This window comes from Coregonus clupeaformis, chromosome 18 (genome assembly GCF_020615455.1).
Source record: "Coregonus clupeaformis isolate EN_2021a chromosome 18, ASM2061545v1, whole genome shotgun sequence".
Lineage (NCBI taxonomy): Eukaryota > Metazoa > Chordata > Actinopteri > Salmoniformes > Salmonidae > Coregonus > Coregonus clupeaformis.
In genome coordinates, this window is record NC_059209.1 from 8675512 (window position 1) to 8702116 (window position 26605).

Below are 26605 nucleotides of genomic sequence, written 5' to 3' on the forward strand. Positions count from 1 at the left end.
ACAACGATGTACAACACACAGTAGAACGGAGACCACATTGGCTTTGATCCATCACGTCTCCTGAGAATATGGATATTTTGTTACATAGAAAGACATGTAATTGAAGCAAGTGGTTAGTGAGTGCATATCCTTGTGCATATTTAACCAGTGTTTACGCCTGGGTGGAGGAAGTGTGCGCTCTGCCCTTTAGGGAGATTGGACACGTGGTGTCTCTAATGGCTCCTCTCATGTAGAGCGACAGATGGCAGAGCAGTCAAGGGCATTCCTATGGAACCAGAGTCCTAGCAGCACAATAGGTGATCGACCAGGGGATGGCATTCCATCAGAACTAGGGTCCCTCTAACGCTGCAAGGGGACAAAGGGACTCAGAGGCATGCGGGGCTATCGGGTGGACTCTCTGCAAATCACATCTTGACTGTGCAGGAATTAGAGGATCCATGAAAGTGTTTTTCTCAAGCCCAAAGGTGCATTTTTTGGAATGAGTGGTGTCATTCTTGAATTGGTAACGAACTACTGTATCTTGCAGTGGAAAACATGACAATGTCAAAAGTGATTTTCTTTCCGTTTTTATTCCAAGTTTGTGATGCCTTTGTCATCAAATGAAAGTTTGTGTACAATTTTGACGAGTGTAATGTGACAATATGTTTTAAAATATCCCAATGTCTAGTTGCTTAATTCAGGGAGCATCATTAATAACCAGGTCCTATCTCTTTTCTCTATGGCTAGACGTCAGAGGAAGGCTCCACCATCTCCTGTGTTATTGAACGGATGCGTGGGGCTCTGGACCACGTCTATGTCAACTACACGGTCACTCAGTTGGACTCAGACAGCCAGGTCCAGGCCAACCAGGACTTTGCTAACGCTAGCGGCTCTGTTGTCTTCCTGCCCGGTCAGCGCTCTGAGGTGAGGGGGAACACCCAGAGTCAGATATATACACACACACACACACACAGGGAGAGAGACACACACACACACACATACATACACACATACAGCTCTGGGAAGACTACCCTGCACTCCTCAATCATTCATGAGCTAGGGAAACCCCATTGAGCAATGAGCATGCTCCTTGGGACACCTGTAGAGCAACTCTATACATACAGGAGAACATGCACACACACACGTTGCATATAAATGCAACTGCAAGAAGGTCAGCCTATAGGCAGTTACAAACCAGTCAATATAAATGTTTTACCATGCATCTACATTTCTGTCCATATTGAATCCCAGAAAACTATTTTCATCCATTCAGTGGTGGTGTTGTTGACTTGTAGCCCCATCTAGTGGCTAAAAGGAAAATGTTGTTGTGGTATCAGGTGCCTGCTAATGATTAGGCTTAGCCTCAAATCCCACTACAGAGATCAAAGCCTGCAAACACATTATGGATATCTACACTAGGACTAATATTAGATTAAAATCTTCATTCTCATGTGTCTCTCATGAGTTATGACATCTCCCTGCGTCTCCCAGGTCCTGAACCTGCTGGTGCTGGATGATGACACCCCTGAGTTCGCTGAGTCCTTCCAGGTCACCCTGGTGTCAGCTGAGTCAGGTGACGGGAAGCCAGGCTCTACCCCCACCAGTGGGGCCAGCATCGACCCTGACAACTCAGCCACCACTGTCACCATCACAGCCAGCGACCATCCCTATGGTACAGAGAGAGACACACACAAACACACACACATCACTGTGCCACCCCACTAGAACCTCAAACAGATACCCACCCTTAGTTGCACTAATCAAGAACTGCAGCTATCTGCACAGCCACATAGTTAAAGGGATAGTTTAGTGCTAGCTGTACTTCTAGTCTTTGTGCTAAGCTATTTAGCATGAGGCTCGCGAAACTAACTCTAACTTCCTTCATACTGGACGCAGATACATCAAAATGGTATCCACGAGTTCATCTGACTCTGCCAAAATCCCAAACTATCCCTTTAAGAGAAACATAAATTAACTTCAGTCAGCCTTGCTTACAAGCTACTTGAAAGGTTCAGCTTCTGGCATGACTTGAAAACAATGTAACAAACTGCTATTGGTGTTAGTTAATAACTGCCTGTTATACATATGTCATCACAGACACAATGGAGCCGAAATAATTGATCACTCCAAGTTAAGGATGTTCCCACGTTGCGAATGTATGGTGAACATTTCATGTATTGAGCCTCACTCGCTCTCATAATCTCTGACAGGCGTATTGTTTTTATGAGGCTAGATGAGCAGCTGTTGTGAGTACTGGTACCCCTCTCTCTCTCTCTCCCAGGTCTGATCCAGTTCCAGTCCAGCCTGCCAGCTGAGGGGATGATCCGCCCAGCAACAGAGCCTGCCCATGTCACGGTCAATGAGGAGGACGGAGAGGTCCACCTGCTGGTGGCCAGGGCCCAAGGCCTGCTGGGAAGAGTCATGGTCGGCTACAGGACCTCACCGTTCACTGCAGTCAGCCCAGAGGACTATGAGGTCATTTCCAGCCTTCCTTATCCCGTAGACCAGGGGCTCAGGCAGACACAGGGATGGATGGTTACTGGAGATCTATGAATTCTCACACAAATCACCTTTAGAAATCAATGCTTTATAAAGCGTGATTTACTTATGTATGTTTATAAGGATTCGACCCATAATAATGTCCTATTCCATCCTTATACTTGGCTATCTGCTGCGCTTTTATTTTGAAATGATGAAGACAATAATAAGATGATAATGGATGACAATTCCAGTGTGTTTGAGTCACTAGACGCAGCCCAATTCTGACCTGTTGCCCAATTATTGTCAAAAAAAGCTGATCTGATTGGTTTTTAAAAATCAATGAGTGGAAAAATATCAGAAATGGGCTGCCTGTGTCAACACAGGTAATGATAGTGAGCTTATGCTAACTACCCAAACTAACCTCTTGTTCCCTACCTGATCTGCCTGCACCTGTTCCATGGCCCAAACAGGACTCAGATGGCTTGCTAGACTTCCTGCCAGGAGAACGCTTCAAGTACATTAATGTGACGGTCATAGACAACCCTGTGCCAGAGCTGGACAAAGTGTTCAGAGTGGAACTCTACAATCCTGACGGAGGAGGTAAGAGACACAAATACCATTGGTTGATTAATTGATCGGCCAATTGGTGATGATCTTCTTATCTCCTCTTCTCTTACTTCAGATAATTGTTAAAGAGTTCACCTTCCTATCCTGTAGTCATATCCTTCAGTATTTCCCATCCCTGAGATCCTGTTCTAACTGCTCCTTTGCCTGTGTTCTGTCACATTGTGTCCTTGTGTGCTCCTGTGTGCTCCTGTGTGCTCCTGTGTGCTCCTGTGTGGTCTTGTGTGCTGTGCTCCCCAATGATCCCCACTCCTCTGGTGTGATCTGGTGTGATCCTGTGTGATCCCAAAGTGGATCAGTTCCTTCGGAGTGAAGGCAGTGGCAGTGGAGAAAGTGACACTGAGTTTTTCCTCCCGTCCTCTCACCGCCGTGGTAAGATCACCTTCCCCTCCCCCACCCCCTCCCATCCTTTTAGACTCTACCGCTCCCCCTAAGCCTATGTATTGCTGTGTGTGTGTGCCTGTCTTTGCGTGCTGGTGTGTGTGCCTGTGTGTGAATGTGTGTGTGTGTGTGTGTGTGTGTGTGTGTGTGTGTGTGTGTGTGTGTGTGTGTGTGTGTGTGTGTGTGTGTGTGTGTGTGTGTGTGTGTGTTTGCATGCCTGCATATTCGTGTGTATGCTATTTACATTGCAATGGGGCCAGTGAGCAGTGACCAGGGAGATTGGTGTGGGAAAGCAAATAGGCATTCTATTGAGTGGAGGGCAGCAGTGGTAAGTGGTGAACCGAAATGTCACAGACACCAAGGCTCATTGTTTCTCTGTTGGGGTCCACCCTCAACCTTATTAAAAACCCACAATGCACTGCAGTGTTCAGTGCTATTATTTCAAGTGGATCAATAGAATTCAACTTCGATTACTAATTTTAACAAATTGTAACTATGAAAATAAGGGCAGCCTTTACAGTTGTGTGATGGTTTTTCTAAATAGCCAGTCTGGGAGTCGCCTCCCATATCACCGTGACCATCGCTGCCTCTGACGACGCACACGGAGTGTTCCAGCTGAGCCAGGACTCACTGTCTGTCAACGGCACCGAGCCTGAGGAGGGACGCAGCACTGTGCTCCTGCAGGTCAGTGTGTGTGTGTGTCTGTCTGTCTGTGTGTGTGTCTGTGTCTATGTGTGTGTTCCCCTGACAGTAGGTTGTAAACTCTCTCTTTACCCGTATCAGGTGGTGCGGTCATTCGGTGCCCTATCCAACGTGACTGTATTCTGGGAGGCTGAGGACAGCTCTGAGGAAGACCTCATCAGCAGGGCCGGGAACATCACCTTCCACGTGGGCCAGACCAGAGGGGAGATTGAGCTCCAGGTGGCCCAGGACGAGGTGCCGGAGCTGGACAAGAGCTTTGCCGTGTCCCTGGTCAACGTCTCCCATGGGCGTCTGGGTGTGAGGACTGAGGCCTCTGTGACAGTGCTGGCCAGTGATGACCCCTACGGAGTGTTTGTGTTCTCAGAGAGCAGCAGGCCGGTGCGCCTGCCCGAGGGCCACACCCTGGTCATCCTCACCATCCACAGGCAGAGGGGGCTGATGGGAAAGGTACGCGTGACGTACGGAACCCTGAGTGAGGCTGATGGCGCCCCCTTCATGACCCCGGGTGTGGGCCGGGCCAGTGAGGGGAATGACTTCGTCCCCCTCCTGGAGTCGGTGGTGTTCACAGCCAATCAGAGTGAGGCTAATGTAACCCTTCGAGTGCTGGATGACGAAGACCCTGAGAGGGACGAGTCCGTGTTCGTGGAGTTGATCAGTGTCAATCTCATAGAAGGAGAGCAGGAGAGACTAAGTAAGTCACTGCCACATTTTCACATCCCAACTATGAATCTCCAGGCCTATAGTCGTCACATGGTCAACATTTGTAGCTGGAATATGAGATTTTTGTCAAACCATACGCTTTTCCATGTTTCTTCTCGCTTTCCTAGTTGCCCAGTCTCCTCGTCTTGGTCCGAAGGCTGAGATCGTGGCCCAGGTGATAGTGGAGGCGAGTGATGACGCCTTTGGGTTCCTGCAGCTGTCTGCCCCGGCGGTCAGTGTAGCTGAGGACTACGTCGGACCCATCATCAATGTGACACGCATCGGGGGAATTTTTGCTGATGTGTCCGTGAAGTTCAGGGCCGTACCAATGACTGCCAGAGTTGGTAAGTCTGGTCTGCGTTTCATGTCAATAGTGTATGTTATATTGTTAAGCATGTACAGTGTGTGTGTGTGTGTGTGTGTGCGTGCGCATGTCTGTAATAATGTGTGCGTGTGTGTGTAACAATGTGTGTGTCAATGCAGGTGACGACTACAGCGTAGCGTCTACTGACGTGGTTCTCCTGGAGGGGGAGACCAGTAAGCCTGTACCCATCTACATCATTAACGATGTGATTCCTGAGCTGGAGGAGACCTTCCGCATCGAGCTGCTCAACGTGACCACAGGGGGCGCTCGACTGGGGGAGCTCACTCGCACCATCATCACCATCCTACCCTCTGATGACCCCTTTGGGGCCTTCGGTTAGCTCACGTCTCTCTCACACACAGAAATGCACTCATGTTAGCTGATAATTGCAACAACAACAATAAAATGAAAAGCCGATAGATAAAATTGTTGCCGGCCAGATTTCCTGGAGAAAAAAAATCCAGCAGAGAGGGGTTTCTCTCTCCAAAACAGAGTAAAGATGGCCTCAAGATCACGTCTTCTTGACGACAAGTAACGAGGCTGATGCGCATCGCAAGCTGCTCTAAGGAGTTGGACAGTTTTGACTTCCCAAAATCAGCGGCTCACTTTGAGCAGGCCATGGTTGTCACGCGTGCTGTAGGTGGGTGTAGGTGGAATCAAACGCAGGACACCGAAGTATAGTCCAACAGACTTTAGTAATCTCCAACAAGGAAATAAGCCAACTCTTGCCCGAAGGCGAAAATACGTACGAAGGCGAAACAAAACGAAAGCGCACAAAACAGGTGCGTAATACTCCAACGCAGTGGAGGGAAGCTCAACCGAGCGAAATATAAAACGAAGCCCTACACACGACTGACCAAAATCAATAACACACAACACTAGACAAACACAACGAGAAACTTATAGGACACTAATTACGCTAAACGAGAACAGGTGTGACAACAAACAGACAAAAGCAAACGAACATGAAACATACAACGGTGGCAGCTAGTATTCCGGAGACAACGAACGCCGAAGCCTGCCCGAACAAGGGAGAGAGGCAGCCTCGGCCGAAACCGTGACAGTACCCCCCCCTTGACGCGCGGCTCCAGACGTGCGCCGACTCCGGCCTCGGGGACGACCCGGAGGACGCGGAGCAGGGTGCGTCGGATGCCCACGATGGAATTCCGTCAGGAGAGACGGGTCCAAAATGTCTCTCCTCGGCACCCAGCACCGCTCCTCCGGACCGTACCCCTCCCACTCCACTAGATACTGGAGACCCCCCATCCGACGTCTCGAATCCAAGATGGACCTCACGGAGTACGCCGGTGCCCCTCGATGTCCAATGGGGGCGGAGGAGTCTCCCTGATCTCACTTTCTTGGAGTGGGCCAGCTACCACCGGCCTGAGAAGGGACACATGGAACGAGGGGTTAATACTTTTATATTCAACAGGTAGTTGTAATTTATAACACACCTCGTTCAACCTTCCCAGGACTTTAAATGGCCCTACAAACCGCCGCCCCAGTTTCCGACAGGGCAGGCGGAGGGGCAGGTTTCTGGTAGAGAGCCAGACTCGATCACCAGGTGCGTACACCGGTCCCTCACTGCGGTGGAGATCGGCGCTCGCCTTTATGACGTGTCGGAGGGCCCGCTGCAGGTGGACGTGTGCAGCGTTCCAGGTCTCCTCCGAGCGCCGCGCCCACTCATCCACCGCAGGAGCCTCGATCTGGCTCTGCTGCCAAGGTGCCAGAACCGGCTGGTAACCTAACACACATTGGAAAGGGGTTAGGTTAGTGGAGGAATGGCGTAGGGAATTCTGGGCCATTTCGGCCCAGGGAACGTACCTTACCACTCCTCCGGCCGGTCCTGGCAGTATGTTCTAAGAAACCTACCCACATCCTGGTTCACACGTTCCACCTGCCCATTACTCTCCGGGTGGTAACCCGAGGTGAGGCTCACCGAGACCCCCAACCGCTCCATAAAGGCCCTCCAGACTCTGGAGGTAAATTGGGGACCCCGATCAGACACAATATCCTCGGGTACCCCGTAGTGCCGGAACACGTGGGTGAATAGGGCTTCGGCAGTTTGCAGGGCGGTAGGAAGGCCCGGCATGGGGAGCAAACGACAGGCCTTAGAAAACCGGTCCACAACGACCAGTATAGTGGTATTCCCCTGTGAAGGAGGAAGGTCAGTAAGGAAATCCACCGAGAGGTGGGACCATGGTCGTTGTGGAACGGGCAGGGGTAGTAACTTACCCCCTAGGCAGATGTCTAGGCGCCTTACACTGGGCGCACACCGAGCAGGAGGAAACATAAACCCTCACATCCCTTGCCAACGTGGGCCACCAGTACTTGGCACTAAGACAGTGCACTGTCCGGCCGATACCCGGGTGTCCAGAGGAGGGTGACGTGTGAGCCCAATAGATCAATCGATCCCGAACCTCGAGCGGAACGTACTTCCGACCCTCCGGGCACTGTGGTGGACTAGGGTCGGTGCGTAACGCCCGCTCGAGCTCAGCATCGACCTCCCACACTACCGGTGCCACCAGACACGACTCCGGCAGTATGGGAGTGGGCTCCACGGACCTCTCCTCCGTGTCATACCGCCGAGACAGCGCATCAGCCTTACCGTTCTGTGACCCAGGGATGTACGTGATCTTAAATGTAAACCGGGTCAAAAACATATTCCATCTAGCCTGCCGAGGGTTTAGCCTCCTCGCTGCCCGGATGTACTCCAGGTTACGGTGGTCCGTCAAAATGAGGAAAGGGTGTTGAGCCCCCTCAAGCCAGTGCCTCCACACCTTTAGGGCCTGTACCACGGCTAACAGCTCCCTGTCCCCTACGTCATAGTTTCGCTCCGCCGGACTGAGTTTCTTGGAATAGAAGGCACAGGGGCGGAGTTTAGGTGGCGCGCCTGACCGTTGTGAAAGCACGGCTCCAATACCGGCCTCAGACGCGTCCACCTCTACCTGAAATGGTAAAGAGGGATCCGGATGCGCCAGCACTGGAGCCGAGGTAAACAGGTCCTTCAGCCTCCCAAATGCCCTGTCCGCCTCGGCAGACCACTGCAGACGCACCGGGCCCCCCCTTCAAGAGAGACGTGATGGGAGCTGCCACCTGTCCAAAACCCCGGATAAACCTCCGGTAGTAATTCGCAAACCCCAAAAACTGCTGCACCTCCTTCACAGTGGTTGGTGTTTGCCAATTACGCACGGCTGACACCCGGTCTACCTCCATCCTCACCCCTGACGCAGACAACTGATACCCCAAAAAGGAGACCGACTCCTGGAAAAACAGACACTTCTCTGCCTTAACATACAGGTCGTGCTCCACCAGCCTCCGCAACACTCTGCGCACCAGGGCCACATGCTCGACACGGGTAGGCGAGTACACGAGAATGTCATCTATGTACACCACGACCCCCCTGCCCCTGCATGTCCCTGAAGATCTCATCCACGAATGATTGGAAAACTGACGGAGCGTTCATCAACCCGTATGGCATGACAAGATACTCGTAATGGCCCGAGGTGGTACTAAAGGCTGTCTTCCATTCATCGCCCTCCCTGATGCGCACCAAGTTGTACGCGCTCCTGAGATCTAATTTAGTGAAGAAACGCGCCCCATGCAAGGACTCAGTCATGGTCGCAATCAGCGGGAGTGGATAACTGTACTTCACCGTGATCTGATTGAGACCACGGTAATCGATGCACGGGCGTAAACCCCCATCCTTCTTCTTCACAAAAAAGAAACTCGAGGACGCAGGGGAAGTGGAAGGCCGTATGTATCCTTGTCTCAGAGATTCGTCTATGTAAGTTTCCATAGCTTTCTTCTCCTCCTGAGACAGAGGATACACATGGCTCCGTGGGAGCGCAGCTCCTGCCTGGAGGTCTATCGCACAATCTCCCTGCCTATGGGGCGGCAACCGCGTCGGCCTCGACTTGCTAAACGCGATGGCCAAATCCCCATACTCGGGGGGGAACGTGCAATGCGGGCACCTGGTTTGGACTCTCCACCGAGGTAGCCCCTACGGAAACGCCCAAACATCGACCCACACACTGGGCAGACCACTCCATCAGAGCCCTCTCCTTCCACGAAATAAATGGGTTATGGGTACTCAACCAGGGCATGCCCAGCACCACCGGATACGCAGGAGAGTCAATCAGAAATAGCTGAATCATCTCCTGATGACCCCCCTGCGCACACATCCTAAGTGGCGCAGTGACCTCCCTGATCAAGCCCGCACCCAACAGACGGCTATCTAGGGCATGAACGGGGAAAGGGACATCAACAGGAAGAAGGGGAATCCCTAAGGCTAAACAAAACTTCTTATCAACAAAATTCCCAGCCGCGCCTGAATCTACCAGCGCCTTATGCTGGGAATGAGGTGCTACCTGTGGAAAACTCACAGGTATACAAAAATGTGCAACAGAGAGCTCTGGGTGAGTGGGGGCGCCTACTCACCTGGAAGGAATCCCCAGTGCGGGACCTGTCGTCCCTCTCCCCTAGGAGGCCATCCCCAGCACCCTAGCCGCGGTGTGTCCTCCCCGACCACAGTTGGTGCAGGGGATGGACCCCCTAGTAAGCCGACCCCTCCTCTCTCTAGCGCCAGCGCCCCCGAGCTCCATGGGACACGGCTCGGAGGCGCTGGAGGGTGAAATGGACGGACCCCCCTCGGGACGTCCGCGGGTAGCTAGTAGGTTATCCAGCCTGATGGACATGTCGACCAACTGGTCGAACGAGAGGCTGGTGTCCCTACAAGCCAGCTCCTGACGGACGTCCTCTCGTAGACTACATCTGTAGTGATCGACGAGAGCCCGATCATTCCACCCTGCATCTGCCGCTAGAGTACGGAATTCGAGGGCGAACTCTTGGGCACTCCTCCTCCCCTGCCGGAGGAAGACCAGACGCTCCCCGCCCGCTTTCCCTCCGGGGATGGTCAAACACCACCCTGAAGCGGCGGGAGAACTCGTCGTACGTGATGGTGTCCGCGTCGATCCTCCTCCACTCCGCGTTGGCCCATTCCAATGCCTTCCCGGAAAGGCAGGAGATCAGGCGGAGACGCTCTCATGTCCCGAGGGCGCCGGGTGCACGGTGGCCAGGTACAGCTCCACCTGGAGAAGGAATCCCTGACACCCGGCCATCGTAGGCCCTCGGGAGCGAGAGTCGGACTCCTCGGGATTCCGGTGCGGGAATGGGCGGACTGGCCGATGGTGCTGGCAGGGAGGGTGGTGGTGGAGGCGTTCCCCAGCCTCGGATGGTGGTGATCACCTCCTGCAGTGTCCCCATCTGCAGGATCTGGTCCCGTTGTTCCCGAACCTGGTCCTCCAGCGTCGTCTGGGCTGCTGCGGCTCCTGCTGATTCCATTTCGGGTGTGTTATTCTGTCACGCGTGCTGTAGGTGGGTGTAGGTGGAATCAAACGCAGGACACCGAAGTATAGTCCAACAGACTTTAGTAATCTCCAACAAGGAAATAAGCCAACTCTTGCCCGAAGGCGAAAATACGCATGAAGGCGAAACAAAACGAAAGCGCACAAAACAGGTGCGTAATACTCCAACGCAGTGGAGGGAAGCTCAACCGAGCGAAATACAAAACGAAGCCCTACACACGACTGACCAAAATCAATAACACACAACACTAGACAAACACAACGAGAAACTTATAGGACACTAATTACGCTAAACGAGAACAGGTGTGACAACAAACAGACAAAAGCAAACGAACATGAACCATACAACGGTGGCAGCTAGTATTCTGGAGACAACGAACGCCGAAGCCTGCCCGAACAAGGGAGAGAGGCAGCCTCGGCCGAAACCGTGACAATGGTCCGCCGCAAACGCAAGTAAATTAGATGCAAATTATTGTGTTCGGAGACAGCCATGTTTTCTTATTTTTTCATAAAAGTGTTCATACAAATACCATATAGGACAGGTCGATCGCAAATTATATTATAAAAATAAGATATTTTGAAGTTGTGTTTTATTGCTGTGGGCGACTTGTTCTTCTAGCCGAAATGTTTTTTCAGTTTTTTTAATGATATTCATTTATGATTTATAGCAGGGGTGAAGATGCAATGGGTCATATTTTGCTTTTCAATAAAACCTGTCATGTTGGTATAAGAACATCGTTCTACTTTATTTTAGTACAAGTTTAAAGGCAAATTTTTTATTCTGTTAAAAAACATAATCTAAATATGATTTCTGTCATTCTGAGCACCGTGGTTGGACAACCTAATGGGTTACGCACCCAGTGCATATAGATGTTCGGTAAATCAAAATAAATATTTTCCTAACGGAAACCTTGCCACACACATATGTAATTGCTCATTCAAATCAGATTATAGGATATGCACAATACTGACTACATCAGAAAATTGTCCACTGTATTTTAGTCCATTTAATTCCAGCATGTTTCCTTTATCAACAAATGACATTAGACCTCATAAAGGTACTGTTTGTGTTCCCTAGTATTTCAGGCTGCTCCTGTCACCATAGAGGAGCCAGGGGCGAACTCCTTTGAGGTGACACTGCCCATAGTGCGTAATGCTGGGACCATAGGGACCGTGGCTATCCAGTGGCGAGCCACGGTCAACGGCAAAGCAGCAGTAGGGGACCTCCGGCCTGTGTCAGGAGAGGTCATCTTTGCGCCCGGAGAAACCATTAAGACGTTGAATGTCGAGGTCCTAGCAGACGATGTGCCGGAAATTGAGGAAGTAGGAAACGCAATCTTATTTTTTGCCAAACAAAGGATTTTTATAATGATATGTACTATATAATATATAGGCCTATATAATATACAGTATGTCAATTTTCCTCTAAACGTTCTGTGCTTTTCAGATAATCAAGGTGGAATTGACTGGTGCCACTAATGGAGGAAACCTTGGAATAGACAATACAGTCAATATCATTGTCCCAGCCAATGACAACCCGTATGGGACGGTCTACTTTGACCAGTCTGTGTATCGAGTGCAGGAACCTCTCGAGGGAATTTTTTTGGCCAACATTACTGTCCGTCGAAGGTTTGTCCTTTAGTTTGAGTTCTATCCTCTTGCATCTTACCTTGGAATTTGCAGTGAATCGACATATTGCTACTATTCAAACAGAATTCTTAACTAACTCTCTCTCACTCTCTCTCTCTCTCTCGCTCTCCTTCATCACATCAGTGGTGGTCATTTTAGCCGAGTTGAGGTCCTCTACAGCACCTCAGAGATCGACATAGTGAGCATGGCCCAGACTGAGGGCCAGGACATGCTGTTGTACTACAACCCCCCGGTGTCAGGAGTACCCTCTGGCACCCCCCACAGGCCAGTCAACGTCAGCTCTCAGGGAGACCCCCTGGCTGCCTGTGCTGCAGTCTGCCTGAGGGAGCAGACCTGCCAGGCCTTCTCCCTGTCTCTCCCTGGGGGCTCGTCCCCCATGGCCTTCTGCACCTGGGTGACCAGCGGGGCCGCTCAGCTCACCGCGTCCGCCCAGACCCTCACCTATGCCAAAAACACCACGGCCGCCGCCGTTCTCTTCAGCTCGCAGGCCGTGGCGGGTAGCGACTACACCACCATGACAGCACAGACGGCCATCTTGGAAGACGGCTCGGGTGTAGCCAACCTGACCGTTCCCATTCTGACAGACAAACTCCCTGAGATGGACGAGAGCTTCTCCATCCGCATCCTGAAGGTGGAGCTGGTCAACTTGACTGTGGCTGGGAAGAACCTGCCCTCCATAGGGCAACCGGACAAGGCAGTGGTCACCATAGGCATGAACGGCGATGCCTTTGGGGTGTTTCTCATCTACAGCCTCAGCCCTAACGCTACAGAGGATGGGATCTATCTGGAGGTGAGAGAGGAGCCGCGCGTCTCAGTTCCCCTGGTCATAGAGAGGAGGGGAGGCAGCCTAGGACAGGTGACAGTTGAGTGGAGGTTCGTGGGCGGAATGGCTACACCCAACACTGACTTCACCGGGACGGGGGAAACACTTGTCTTTGCCGACGGTAGGTTTAAAATCTAGTACTACATAATGCTTTTTGGATATGAATGTTATTTTGATTTACAGTATATTGTGTTCTCTCCATCCAAAGGCGATTTGAAGAAGACCATTGAGATAGTGATTGTGGATGACTCGGAGCCAGAGGACAGCGAGACCCTGATGGTTGGCTTGGTGAAGACGGCGGGAGGCAGCCGGATCCTGCCCAGCTCGGACACGGTCACCATCGTCATCCTGGCTAACGACAACGTGGCGGGGGTGGTGGGATTCCACGCCGTCTCACGCTCTGTCATCGCCAGAGAGGGTGGGTGTAGTCCAGGTGACCCTGTCAGTCACTTCAATAAAGCAAGCATCAACTTAATCACTGTGTGAATTATTTAGCTCTGCACCGAGCCAGTTTACCAAGCAGCCACTAATGACAAAATGACCTCTGCCTCCCCTGATTAGAACACCTGTCATAATGCATCAGCATAGTACTGTATTAAGCTGAAAATTGCAATTCTCTTCTTTTTGAATATCATGGCTTCATGATCACAAATTCATACGAGTGCTGTTTGTAAAGGGCCACACACCTACCATACCTCAGCCTCATCACTTTGCTCTCCGTGGGTTCAGAGACATCCAATGAATTAATGAAGGAATGCAAGGGATAGTGGGAGGAGCATGTTGCAACAGGTGGCACATGTAGTACGTTTCAGGCATGACAGAGCCCTTCCACTCATATCTGTGCAAATACTTACACCACTTCCTAATGGAAAGAGTGTTTCTGCACCACCTAGCTACAGTAGCTAAGGAATGACCTTCGTAAGGCTGTAATCAAAGCCTGTATCCTGGTCTGCTAATCTAAAACAGCAAACTATGGGCAACATTTTGCACAAGGAATTGGCAATGAGAAATAACCTTAACATTTCACATAGACAGGAAGGGATTCTGTATATGCCGGTGCAAGTTCCACAGTTTTATGGTATTTTTTGCACAAGCACGTGCTTGACAAATGTTGAGCCATACGTATTACCTTAAAAGGTGACTAACGTGATTGTGTGTGTGTGCGTGTGCATGTTGTAGGGGAGATGCTGTCTCTGCTGGTGACCAGGACAGCTCCTGGTCTGGGGAACGCCACCGTGGACTGGGCCATCCAAGGCCCCCGCGTTGCCAGGACCTTTACACATACCTCAGGACTACTATTCTTCACCGAGGTAAACAAACTGACCAGGGTACCTCCTCAAGAATCGACTTTGACTGGAGTCTGTTTCATGGTGACCATTCCATGTATAGTATTCGTTTCATTCTGGTGTATATGGTACTTGTTGTTCGAGCATCTTCTGTCACTCACACAGGGAACACTGAACACTACCATAGTCCTCCAGCTACTTGAAGACGCAACACCTGAGGAGAATGAAGAGTATAGGGTGGTCCTGTCCAACATCCACACTTATGGTAAATCACATTCTCTGGCCTTGTCATACAAAGATAACTGAACATGCACATTTCAATCTCTCCTATTATGTACTTGGATCTCTATTTATTTAACTTTACTTTAACCATGCTAGTCATTTAAGAGCACGTTTTTATTTACAATGACTGTATGCAGCATGGATCGGGCATAGAGGATACCATAGTCTGTTAGACCCAATAACCTCTAAGGCTGGAAATGAGTGTGACTAGTGTTTGTATGGATATTATCCATCAGTGTTCTGTTCTCCCTGTCCCCCAGGTGTTCTGGTAACGGGTCATGCAGCGCTGGACATCCAGGGGCGCGAGGCGGTGGTTACCGTGGAGACCAGTGACGAGCCGTTCGGGATGCTGAGCATCGCCCCATCCTCCCTCAGACTGAGCACAGAGGAGCGCGACGGCATCCTCAACGTCTTCATCAACAGAGAGCTTGGGGCTTCAGGTCAGTCTGGAATAGGGACTTGAGACTAGCTAGCGGCGACAGAGTTTTTCCTGACAACGTGATCTGACCAGGGAAAACTCCAGGCCTTAATGATGGGAAAATGTGTGACTATACTGTACATTTGATCTATTGTCTCAAAACAACATTAGCCGCATTTGCTGCTATGTTAATTAATCAGATGTCACCTAGTAACTGTTATCAGTTAACTGTTATGCAATCTAATGTTAAAACAAATGTGTTTGTTAACAGCTACAGTGGCTTGCGAAAGTATTCACCCCCCTTGGCATTTTTCCTATTTTGTTGCCTTACAACCTGGAATTAAAATTGATTTTTTGGGGGGTTTGTATCATTTGATTTACACAACATGCCTACCACTTTGAAGATGCAAAATATTTTTTATTGTAAAACAAACAAGAAATAAGAAAAAAAAAAAACAGAAAACTTGAGCGTGCATAACTATTCACCCCCCCCCAAAGTCAATACGTTGTAGAGACACCTTTTGCAGCAATTAGAGCTGCAAGTCTCTTGGTGTATGTCTCTATAAGCTTGGCACATCTAGCCACTGGGATCTTTGCCCATTCTTCAAGGCAAAACTGCTCCAGCTCCTTCAAGTTGTATGGGTTCCGCTGGTGTACAGCAATCTTTAAGTTATACCACAGATTCTCAATTGGATTGAGGTCTGGGCTTTGACTAGGCCATTCCAAGACATTTAAATGTTTCCCCTTAAACCACTCAAGTGTTGCTTTAGCAGTATTGTTAGGGTCATTGTCCTGCTGGATGGTGAACCTCCGTCCCAGTCTCAAATCTCTGGAAGACTGAAACAGGTTTCAGTCAAGAATTTCCCTGTATTTAGCGCCATCTATCATTCCTTCAATTCTGACCAGTTTCCCACTCCCTGCCGATGAAAAACATCCTCACAGCATGATGCTGCCACCACCATGCTTCACTGTGGGGATGGTGTTCTCGGGGTGATGAGAGGTGTTGGGTTTGCGCCAGACATAGCGTTTTCCTTGATGGCCAAAAAGCTCAATTTCAGTCTCATCTGACCAGAGTACCTTCTTCCATATGTTTGGGGAGTCTCCCACATGCCTTTTGACGAACACCAAACGTGTTTACTTATTTTTTTATTTAATCAATGGCTTTTTTCTGGCCACTCTTCCGTAAAGCCCAACTCTGTGGAGTGTACAGCTTAAAGTGGTCTTATGGACAGATACTCCAATCTCCGCTGTGGAGCTTTGCAGCTCTTTCAGGGTTATCTTTGGTCTCTTTGTTGCCTCTCTGATTAATGCCCTCCTTGCCTGGTCCGTAAGTTTTGGTGGGCGGCCCTCTCTTGGCAGGTTTGTTGTGGTGCCATATTCTTTCCATTTCTTAATTATGGATTTAATGGTGCTCCGTGGGATGTTAAAAGTTTCAGATATTTTTTTATAACCCAACCTTGATCTGTACTTCTCCACAACTTTGTCCCTGACCTGTTTGGAGAGCACCTTGGTCTTCATGGTGCCGCTTGCTTGGTGGTGCCCCTTGCTTAGTGGTGTTGCAGACTCTGAGGCCTTTCAGAACAGGTGGATATATACTGAGATCATGTAACAGATCATGTGACACTTAGATTGCACACAGATGGACTTTATTGAACAAATTATGTGACTTCTGAAGGTAATTGGTTGCACCAGATCTTATTTAGGGGCTTCATAGCAAAGGGGGTGAATACATATGCATGCACCACTTTTCCGTTATTTATTTTTTAGAATTTTTTTAACAAGTTATTTTTTTCATTTCACTTCACCAATTTGGACTATTTTGTGTATGTCCATTACATGAAATCCAAATAAAAATCAATTTAAATTACAGGTTGTAATGCAACAAAATAGGAAAAACGCCAGGGGGGATGAATACTTTTGCAAGGCACTGTAAGTATGTGTTGTTGTTCTGTGTTCAGGGGTGGTGAATATCAGCTATGAGACGGTCCGAGGGTCCCTCCAGAACCTGTCACAGGTGGAAGGGGGTGGCGGCCTGGCTGAACCAGGACAGGACTTCCTCCCTGCGTCGGGCTCAGTGACCCTGCAGGACGGTCAGACCTCTGTGGCCATCCCCATCACCATACTAGACGTAAGGCCACCACCAGGGTTGGACTCAATGCCTTTTCAATTCAGTCAATTCAGCAAATAAGTTGACATTCCAATTGCTCAATGTTCCATTTTCCTTGATTCTTCTCTATGCATTTTTAGGGGAATTGGAATTTCAGTTTACTTGCTAAATTGACTGAATTGAAAAATAATTGTCTCCAACTCTGGCCACCACAGCAAACACAGTCATATTTCTCTAATTTGGCTCTGGTGGTACTCTGGTAGGTTAAGTGTAGGATGCCTATTCATTTCATTTGAGTTTTCCTAGAATTCATGCAGTATAAATGTAGCAGACTATATGTCATACAAATTATATACATTTATTTTTCCAGGATGACGTCCCCGAGTTGCAGGAATTCTTCCTGGTCAACATTACGTCTGCAGTACTCATCACCACCCTCTCACCTGCCCCTAAACTAGGTATGCTGGGTTTGGCATAGTCCGAAATGGGCAACTATATATGTTAATCACAAACAAAGCATTCCAAATGTGCATGGTTTTCCCACATCGATCCTATACATCACTTTTAGTTCTATATGTTATTTTATGGGTTTTCCAACCCTTCCCTTTTTTCTGCCCTAAACTTCCTGTTATGTAATATAAATTCCCTTTTCCTGTTCAATTCTGTGTAATTCTATAATCTGTCTTGTATTCTATTCGGTTTAATCTCTTATTTTCTCCTCTCTCCTTTCATTTCTCTTCTTTCATTCTGTGTGATGAGTAGAAGTTGTATATTTTACACTGAAAGGTAACAGATATGTCGTGTTTATTACAGTATAATGCTTTGCATTGTGTAGTATGGCATAATGGCTAATATGCGATTCATTCAACTACATTCAACGGTCACAGTTTTATCATTGATCTGCAAATATATCCAAAATGTCCTTGGCACTACTGCCTCTTGTGTAATCCTAACCATAGCCCATTTTATGAATGGGTAACTTAAGAAAACAATGAGTAGACAGAATACAACACGGACTGGAGAGGCACAGGGCCCATCTGCCTGCCAGCACTCAGTGGCTACGATTCTTCTGATTGATGCCTCTATGATTGAGGGGCCATTGGGATTTGGGTCGAGCTGAAAAACACTGTGGTGAGCAGTGGGACGGCCAAACCAAACGCTTTAAATGGCCCTCATGCGGTCTGTGCCCAGAGCGAGAGATAGACAGTCAGGACATTATAAATCAGTCAACACATACTCCAACTTTCAGCTGGCTGCATGTGAGAAGTGAATGGTCCTTGTCTCCTCATCTTGTGCTCCTAATGTAGCGTCAAACAAGTGCTACATATCCTCTTTAGGTGCTCTGGCCCACGTTTTGCTATCATAGTGATCATGCTGAAGCTAATGCTAGTTTTTTTTATGATAGTATTACTGGAACAAGACTTTAGGACATGAGCGACCCTTCCCATTGTAATGTTGCCTTTTCTCTTCAGACACCCAGGGTTTGGTGGCAGAAATCAGCATTGGTGCCAATGATGGAATTCGAGGTGTCATTGAATGGACAAACACTAAGTAAGTGGCTCTGTGTTCAACCTCTCATTTACAGAGACCCCCCCCTTTTTATCCATCTATGAGATGTACTCTGTTTCTAAGAGCACCTGTGGTTGTGCAGAATTACCCAGAAGCACTCCCTCTACTCTATCACATTTTTCCTCACACTGACTGCTTGGTTGGGAAAAGCCTACACTGCTCTCACCCTTTAGTAGGATCTGTTTTTCTTTCCCCTTTCATGGCTGTAAATCAACAAATCACCCAAGTCACAACATTTTACATTAATATTTTAGTCATTTAGCAGACACTTATATCCAGAGAGACTTACAGTTAGTGCATCCGTCTTAAGGTGGGTGAGACAAGCACATATTATAGTCATAGCAAGTAAATCCTTACTCTCTTACCTCTAGTGGCAGACAAATCTGATGTTTGGTTGTGTGTTTTCCCTTGTAGTTTTGAGGTGAATGAGACCATTGGCGTGCTGAGCCTGGTGGCCTACAGGAGCGCAGGGACCTACGGAAACGTCTCGCTCTTCTTCTACGCTCAGAACCTGGAAGCTCAGCTGGGCCTGGACTACAACGCCACCCCATCGGTGAGGCCACGCCCCTAACCCACTAAACCACCAATCAGAGTTCTTAATGAGTAGGACCAGGAGTTTTCCCTGACCATTTATTCTGACCGGGAAACACTCTGGGCCCCACCAATGAGACTAAACACGTCTTGTCATTGTGAGCTCACACATTTTGTTTGTCCCTCAGATGCTCCACTTCGCTGATGGGGAGAGGCATAAGTTTGTTGAGGTTCAGATCCTTGATGACGTCATCCCAGAGGGAGCTGAAAGGTTCCAGCTGATTCTGGCTAATCCATCGTCTGGGCTGGAGCTGGGAGACAATACCACAGGTAGGATGTGCTGGAAGCCTGTAGCATCATGCATGTTCACTACACATGTTTTATATTGTATTTTATTGAAGGCCATCTTTGTATAGTCTATGTACCTATGGTTTCACAGACATTGTTGATTGATTTCACAAGAATCGACAAGTGCCCTGGTGAAAAATGCTCTCCCTGTCTCCCCTGTCCCATGTCTCCATAGCCATGGTAAGCATCTTGGCCAGCGACGACGGCCATGGTGTCATTTCCTTCAACAGCAGCCAGCACTTCCTGTTAAGGGAACCCACCTCGGTGTCTGGGCTGGGGGAGAGCGTGGCCACCCTGTATGTGGTGCGTGACCCACCCCAGGGCACCTTCGGCACCGTCAACGTCCAGTTCACCATCACAGATGCCAACGAAACGCTGGCCCAGGACGACCTCATGCCCTGGCAGGGCATTGTTGAGCTGGAGGATGGAGTCAGGTTCAAGGTGAGGGGGACCATGGACTTCAGTCAGTCTAGAAGATATACAGGAGAACTGATTGAAGATATATTGGAGAATTGAGAATAGATTGAATTGATATATAGGCAAGGGCAAGAATATTTTATGGATGTGTTTCAGTACTTTTAAAGTCAAGGGAGCCTGTAAAGCCCTTTATATCTCATTTTGACATTCTCTGATGTTCCTGTGTGATGTGATGTTCTAGACTCTGGAAATCTGGGCGGTTCTGGATGCTGAGCCCGAGGTGAACGAGACGTTCACGGTAACTCTGTCCAGTCCAACGGGAGGGGCGCGGCTTGGAGACACACTCCACACACTCATCACCGTGCTACAGAACTCCGCCCCGTTAGGCCTCTTCCGCATCGCACCCTCCCTCAATAGGTGAGCATGGGATCACACACACATGCAAGCACACAAACGCACATTTGCAAGCACAAACACATGCGTGCACACACACACATGCAAGTATGTATGCATGCACACACATACACTCACACATGTACGTCTATCTCTGCAGGACTGACAGCTCTGTGGTGGGGGAGGAGGGTGGTAGGACCGTGTTCTTGACCGTGTCCCGCAGTAACGGTCTAGAGGCAGCGGTCAGTGTGGAGTGGGAGACCCAGTCGGACACAGCCATTGCCATGGGTAACAGTTAATATCATTACATCCACACTACACAATCCAGTGGCAATTTCCGTTCCGAGTCTGTGTTCACGTGTTTACCATGATATACAGTGATTATACTACTCTATTTTCAGAGGGGAATCTTCCAGTGATGGCAGTGTATCAGATCTTCCCAGAGACCCCCACCTCAAGCTGGTGTTCCCTGGCTGAGGGCGCCTCTCCTCTAGCCATGAGGTTGGACAGGCCCTCCCCTGGCGGCTCCACCCAGACCCGCGCCACTCTGTACAGGTGGCAGGGGGTGTTGGTGCCTATACAGGTAATCTAGTTCAAGTTCAGTTTTTTTTACTAACCACATTGCAGTCATAGACAATGAAATACATGGATATGGACTAACATCAGAAAATAAACAATTACACATCATTTAGATGAGAAGACTCAAAGGATCTTATTCATTAGGTGGCAGAGGTAGGGTATTTGTTGTTTCAGTCCTGGTGTGTGGAACAGAGAGGAGGTGCGTGCTGCGGGTGGTTCTGCCTATCACTTCTCCTCTACAGGCAGTTAACCAGTCACAGAAAGGGGACTTGTAGAGAGATATGTACTTCATCTGAACATTAGCTTATGTGTAGAGTCAGAGATCAAAGGTCAAACTGCATAGTTGAACTACATAGGAGGCAAATAAGGAAGAAGGGGTAGGAATGAACATGGGAAGGAAAACATAAACCACCAACCCATAATGCTTTTAGGTAACTGCCTTACTTTGTGTTGCATCCACATATGCATAAGTCAATATCATGATCACTCATGATCGCAAATGTATGATGTCTCTCTCTCTCTCTCTCTCTCTCTCTCTCTCTCTCTCTCTCTCTCTCTCTCTCTCTCTCTCTCTCTCTCTCGCTCTCTGAATCTCTTGTGTTTTCAGTCGGTGAGGATCCAGGACCCTAGTGTGTGTGTGGGCTTCTCTGTGAACGGCTCGTCCTATGTAGCGATCACACACGGAGGCCACTCGGACTCCCCTGCTGTCAACCTCAGCCTGTTCAGAGTGCAGCCGGACCTCAACCTTACACTGGTGAAGCCCCTCACTTCTTTGGCTTGACCGTTGTCTATTCATTTGGGGTCCTAATGATTTGTTTTCTACCTGTTAAGATGATGCAAGATCTACATAGTAATCAATCACTCATTGGCCTTATGTTCCTATGATAAGTTCTTTATGACAGGCACTCAATGGCAGTGGCATTATGTTGAGTATTGTATTAATTTCATTCAAATTCAAACATTTCCCCCTAGGAACAAACGTTGGCTGTTGAAGCTCTTGATGTCAAACACTTCTCCGTTGAAAGAAGAGACTACTTGATTGCCTCGAGCCTGGTGAGTTTGGAGGGTAAAATGAACATGACTTGCCATAACCTGTGAGGCATACCGGTACAGTACTACACAGGTGTCATAGATCGTGATATCCTCATGCACCACATTACTATTGTCATTCAAATCAAAACGCCCAATGGATAGAGTTCACACCACCTGGAGTTAATTTTGACCAGCTAGTAGCTAACTCTTCCTGTTTCTACCAGGTGTTCGTTCGGACTGGAAGTACCTTTTCTGTCCATCAGAGCCTGGAGCTTCAGGGTGTCCTCAGTGTGTCTCTGTTCTCCCACGGGACCAGTCTCTACCTGGCTGCCTGTGTGGGGAGAGAGACTGAGGACGCCTGTGTACTGTTCCAGTGGAGTGAAGGACACTTCCAGAACCCCAGGCCTCTGCCTGTCAGCAGCAGAGCTCAACAAGTGGAGTCCCTCACCATGGGAGCAGACATTCTCCTATTGGTCGTCACTGAAGGTGACCTCACGTGACCTCCTCTACGAACCATGCCCTTTGTAACCTCTGTATTTGTGTTTGCAATCAATTATCTTCTATGTTGACGTTTTGCTACAGGGCCATTTTGTTGTCACTCAGTGTGCTCTGTAATGGAGTATGTGGTGCAGAGATGGTGTACTCCAGTTATGATACGTAAGGCATAGTTCATGTGTCCCCAGTCCACTGAAGACAAAACATGATCTGTATGCACAGATGGGAGGGAGTAAGGCGCCAAAAGTCCTAATGTATATTGGAGCATGTATTTATGGATGTTTTGATGAAACACCAAGGACCACTATCCACATAAGTGAAGTAGGGAGGCTCTATGCTGTGAGTTTACTGGACGGCTCACAGTAGAAGGCCATAGGGAAACCACAGGCAGGCTCAGGGGGTGTAATTTATAGTAGTTGGGTGTGTCAGCCTGGCCCATGCTTAACATAACCGCCTCGTGAAAGAATAGAGTGCCAACATAAAGCTCTGTGTGCGTGTGTGGGTGGGTGCGTTCATCCGTGTTCCTATCCTCAGGTTCCCCTCCCTCCTGTGAGGTGTTTGTATGGGGACCCCAGCAGCAGTTCCCCCAGCACAGCCAGTCTATCCCCCACCCTGGCCTGGGCTCTGTCCACCCCTTCACCCTACCCTCAGGGATCAGTGAGTACACGCACACACACTGATGGTCAACTTTCTTCACACGGGTCAACTCAGAGACCCTTAAGTATTATCGTTCAATCAATATTATCAGAGTTGCCACTGATTATGACGATCATGAAGATGGTGATGACAATGATGATTATAATGATGATTATAATGATGATTATAATGATGATTATAATGACGACGACCATGTTAATTCAAAGACACCTAAGTACGTGATGCTTATTCAAAGCAACTTACAGTCATGCGCGCATTTTATGTATGGGTGGTCTTGGGAATTGAACCCACTACTCTGGCATTACAAGTGCCTTGCTTTACCAACTGAGCTACAAAGGACCATTTATTCTCAATGACAACTCTTTAACATTTGTAGTCTTATCCCGGTTTCACCACTAAAGATCTGTCTCTGTTTCTCCCTCTGTGTCTCTCTTAGCCCATGTCCTGCTGGCGGGGAGGAATGGCTCAGCGCTGTACTCCTGGAGGTCTGACATCAGCCTGTTTGCCATGGTGCTCAGGTCTCCTCCAGCCTCTCACTTCCTCTCTCTCCCTCTCCCCTACTTCAACACCACCAAGAGCCTCATAGCAGCCACCGAGCCCTCAGGCTCCACCCTGTATGAGCTCACCACGGTCTCCAACCACTCTGACTACACACCCAGGTACGTATGTGCCCCACTGTTCCCACGCTAACCCATCACATTCTGACCAGAGGTATTGATCATTAGTTTGATCAGACTTTGTGCAAATAGTCATTTGCGTTGTTTCGTTGTCACATGAGTCTGTTGTTGCTCCCCCTTCGTTCTTCGTGGTTGTCTTCTCTGACCATTGTCCGTTTGCTCTCTGCCGCCACACTCTCAGCTATGGCGAGTTGCGTTTCGCGCCCGGTGACCGGGAGATGGAGATTGCGGTGAATATCATCGACGACGATGCCCCGGAGGAGGAAGAACAGTTCCGGGTGGGCCTGAAAAATCCCAAGGGAGGGGCTGAGATTGGCTTTGGTGGTCAGATGACCGTGCTTATTCCAACCAATGACGACGCCTATGGAGTCATAGGCTTCGCACAGGTATCCTCCTCTGTTGCTTAACTGTGATTCACAGTGCATTTCAAATTAGGTTTTTGTCACTTGCATTTATATATTTATAAATATATATGTGTTCATGTTTTTGTTAATTGGTGTTCCAATACATTTGAATGGTAAAATCTCTATGATATTACACACTGATGTTGCCTCTCTCCAGGGCTCTCTATCTGTGGAAGTAGAGGAGTTGGCGCAGAGCAACCCTATCTCTCTGAGTGTTGAGAGGAGGAGAGGGACCTTCGGCAGACTGACCGTCCACTGGGCAGCCAACGGCAGTCTGGAAGACATCTTTCCCACGTCAGGAGTGGTGAGGCTCTCTCTCTGTCTTATCTCTTTCACTGTTAACTTAGAGAAAATGTAGAAAGAGAGAAATAGAAAAAATACAAAACAACTTATTGATGTGAAATTTACAATTTAGTTCATTAGTTCATTGGTTGTGAATTAACTTCCTGGATTGGCTGAGCTACAGAGGAACTGACATCATCCACCCTCAACTGTTCTCGATCTCAGGTGACGTTTTCTGAGGGCCAGGTGGTGGCTACCATCTTTATGACCGTGGTAGTGGACAGCGTTCCTGAGCTGAGGGAGAGGGTCACCCTTACCCTTATGGATGTCACCACGGTGGGCCTAGACCAGCCCTCCAGGGGGGCGCTCATTGACCCACAGAGGGCACAGGCCCTCCTCACCATCCTGCCCAACGGCTCGCCCTACGGGGTGATAGGCTGGCACCTGGACTCCCAGTACCTCCACACACAGGAGCCCCAGAGTAAGAGGCCAGCTGTTTAGATTGACTTAAAAAATATATATATATTAATGTATTCATACAGGTAAAAAATATGTTCAAATGTGGATAGTTAAGAACAATACATATACAAACATCTTACACATCAAGGACAACAAAAAGCCATATTTGAACCATGTCTACTTTTAAAGCTACTGAAGTGTTTGGTTACTTGTCTAAAGTGTATGGTAGGTTGTAATGAGGGGTCACAACTTGATTTGACAAGCGCTATGACATTGGTAGGACTAATTTCTACTCCTTATCCAAATAGTTTCTGTCCTTGCGCAGGCTGTAAGGTTTACGTCTGTTGCCTAACGCTCCTTGTCCTTGTTTGCCTCTGCTTTCACCTCAGAAAGTCCCACTAACGTCACCCTCACCATTGTGAGAGAGCAGGGAGCGTCTGGGGAGGTGGCAGTGCACTACCAGACCAGACCGGCCCTGTCCCAGCCCCCCTCCAACCAGGCCAGCGCCCCACAGGACTACACACCCCGGGAGGACACCGTCATCATGAAGGAGCATGCCACCGTGGCCCTCGTCACCATCACTATCCTGCCGGTACGAAAATAATACAATATTACTTTATCGACAAACAATCACCAAGTGTCATCCTGGGACGCCTGAGGACAGTACGGTAGAATCCGCTCTACTTTCCCCTCTTTTCCTCTCCTCTTCTGTCCTCTCTTTACCTCTCCTCTCCCACCCAAGCAGTGTGGTTCTAGATTGGTTCAGCAGACACCCGGGCTTTCTGCCTGTTCTGGGTGTTTTCTGCCTACAGCTAAGATCCATACCAGGCCTAAAACCACCAGTGCTGGGCCTGCCACCGAGGAAACCCACTACTTATCTCCCGTCACCCCAGAATAGATCCGGTCCCAGTAAATTGCAGTGCTGAGTCGCTATTTTAACCTCCACTAATGTTAACTATTATTGTGTTTTGTTTAGACTGAGAGGAAGCTTGAAAACAAGGCCTTGATTTCTATGTGCTCTCAAACTGCCAGCATTTATTAAGGTGGTTTTTGAGAGTAATGTTGCTTCAGAAGTGGAACAAGGACATGCTTAGTAGTTCATTTCTGTGGGTTGTGTGTGTGTGTGTGTGTGTTTGTGTGTGTGTGTGTGTGTGTGTGCATGCGTGTGTGTGTGCGAATGCGTGCGTGCATGTGAATGCGCACTTGCGTATCCCCAGGACGAGGCTCCGGAGCTGGCTGAGAGTTTCCTGGTGAACATCACAGGCGTGGAGCTGGTGGGGGGGTTGACAGGGGCGGGCCAGCCCAGTGTGAAGAGGCCTGGCATGGAGGTGGCTGAGGTCACTATCCAGGAGAACGACGACCCACGGGGGGTCCTGCAGTTCAGCGTCTCACAGGTCAACCAGAAAAAACATTACACTACTCCCTCCTCATACGTTAGCAATGCTGCTGAAGTATAACACGCCATTCCTTTCTATAGTGTCTCACAACACATTACAACAGTAACTACATGATGCTAGGGTTTAGAGATGATCTGAAAGCTCTATCCAAAGAATGAATAAATACAAAAAAGGTATTTTAACCCTATTCAAATGTTAATGCT

The 26605-nt window shown here is 48.8% G+C and overlaps 1 protein-coding gene across 1 annotated transcript in view; it reads left to right on the forward strand.

The window, feature by feature from the left end:
* The window catches only part of adgrv1 (adhesion G protein-coupled receptor V1), a 230482-nt gene that overhangs the window by 81064 nt on the left and 122813 nt on the right, over positions 1-26605 (forward strand). Inside the window, exons 22-56 of the mRNA XM_041904508.2 lie at positions 727-903; positions 1471-1651; positions 2261-2454; positions 2931-3060; positions 3376-3456; positions 4010-4149; positions 4249-4858; positions 4995-5210; positions 5350-5565; positions 11675-11919; positions 12044-12225; positions 12370-13190; positions 13278-13487; positions 14249-14379; positions 14521-14620; positions 14898-15077; positions 17014-17183; positions 17533-17620; positions 18635-18713; positions 19146-19284; positions 19451-19592; positions 19786-20051; positions 20269-20444; positions 20581-20708; positions 20822-21003; positions 21607-21753; positions 21972-22052; positions 22256-22517; positions 23061-23183; positions 23620-23842; positions 24042-24246; positions 24422-24568; positions 24772-25027; positions 25395-25597; positions 26223-26399. Coding sequence (XP_041760442.2) covers positions 727-903; positions 1471-1651; positions 2261-2454; positions 2931-3060; positions 3376-3456; positions 4010-4149; positions 4249-4858; positions 4995-5210; positions 5350-5565; positions 11675-11919; positions 12044-12225; positions 12370-13190; positions 13278-13487; positions 14249-14379; positions 14521-14620; positions 14898-15077; positions 17014-17183; positions 17533-17620; positions 18635-18713; positions 19146-19284; positions 19451-19592; positions 19786-20051; positions 20269-20444; positions 20581-20708; positions 20822-21003; positions 21607-21753; positions 21972-22052; positions 22256-22517; positions 23061-23183; positions 23620-23842; positions 24042-24246; positions 24422-24568; positions 24772-25027; positions 25395-25597; positions 26223-26399 — 7008 coding nt within the window. The remainder of the gene's footprint in view (positions 1-726; positions 904-1470; positions 1652-2260; positions 2455-2930; positions 3061-3375; positions 3457-4009; positions 4150-4248; positions 4859-4994; positions 5211-5349; positions 5566-11674; positions 11920-12043; positions 12226-12369; positions 13191-13277; positions 13488-14248; positions 14380-14520; positions 14621-14897; positions 15078-17013; positions 17184-17532; positions 17621-18634; positions 18714-19145; positions 19285-19450; positions 19593-19785; positions 20052-20268; positions 20445-20580; positions 20709-20821; positions 21004-21606; positions 21754-21971; positions 22053-22255; positions 22518-23060; positions 23184-23619; positions 23843-24041; positions 24247-24421; positions 24569-24771; positions 25028-25394; positions 25598-26222; positions 26400-26605) is intronic.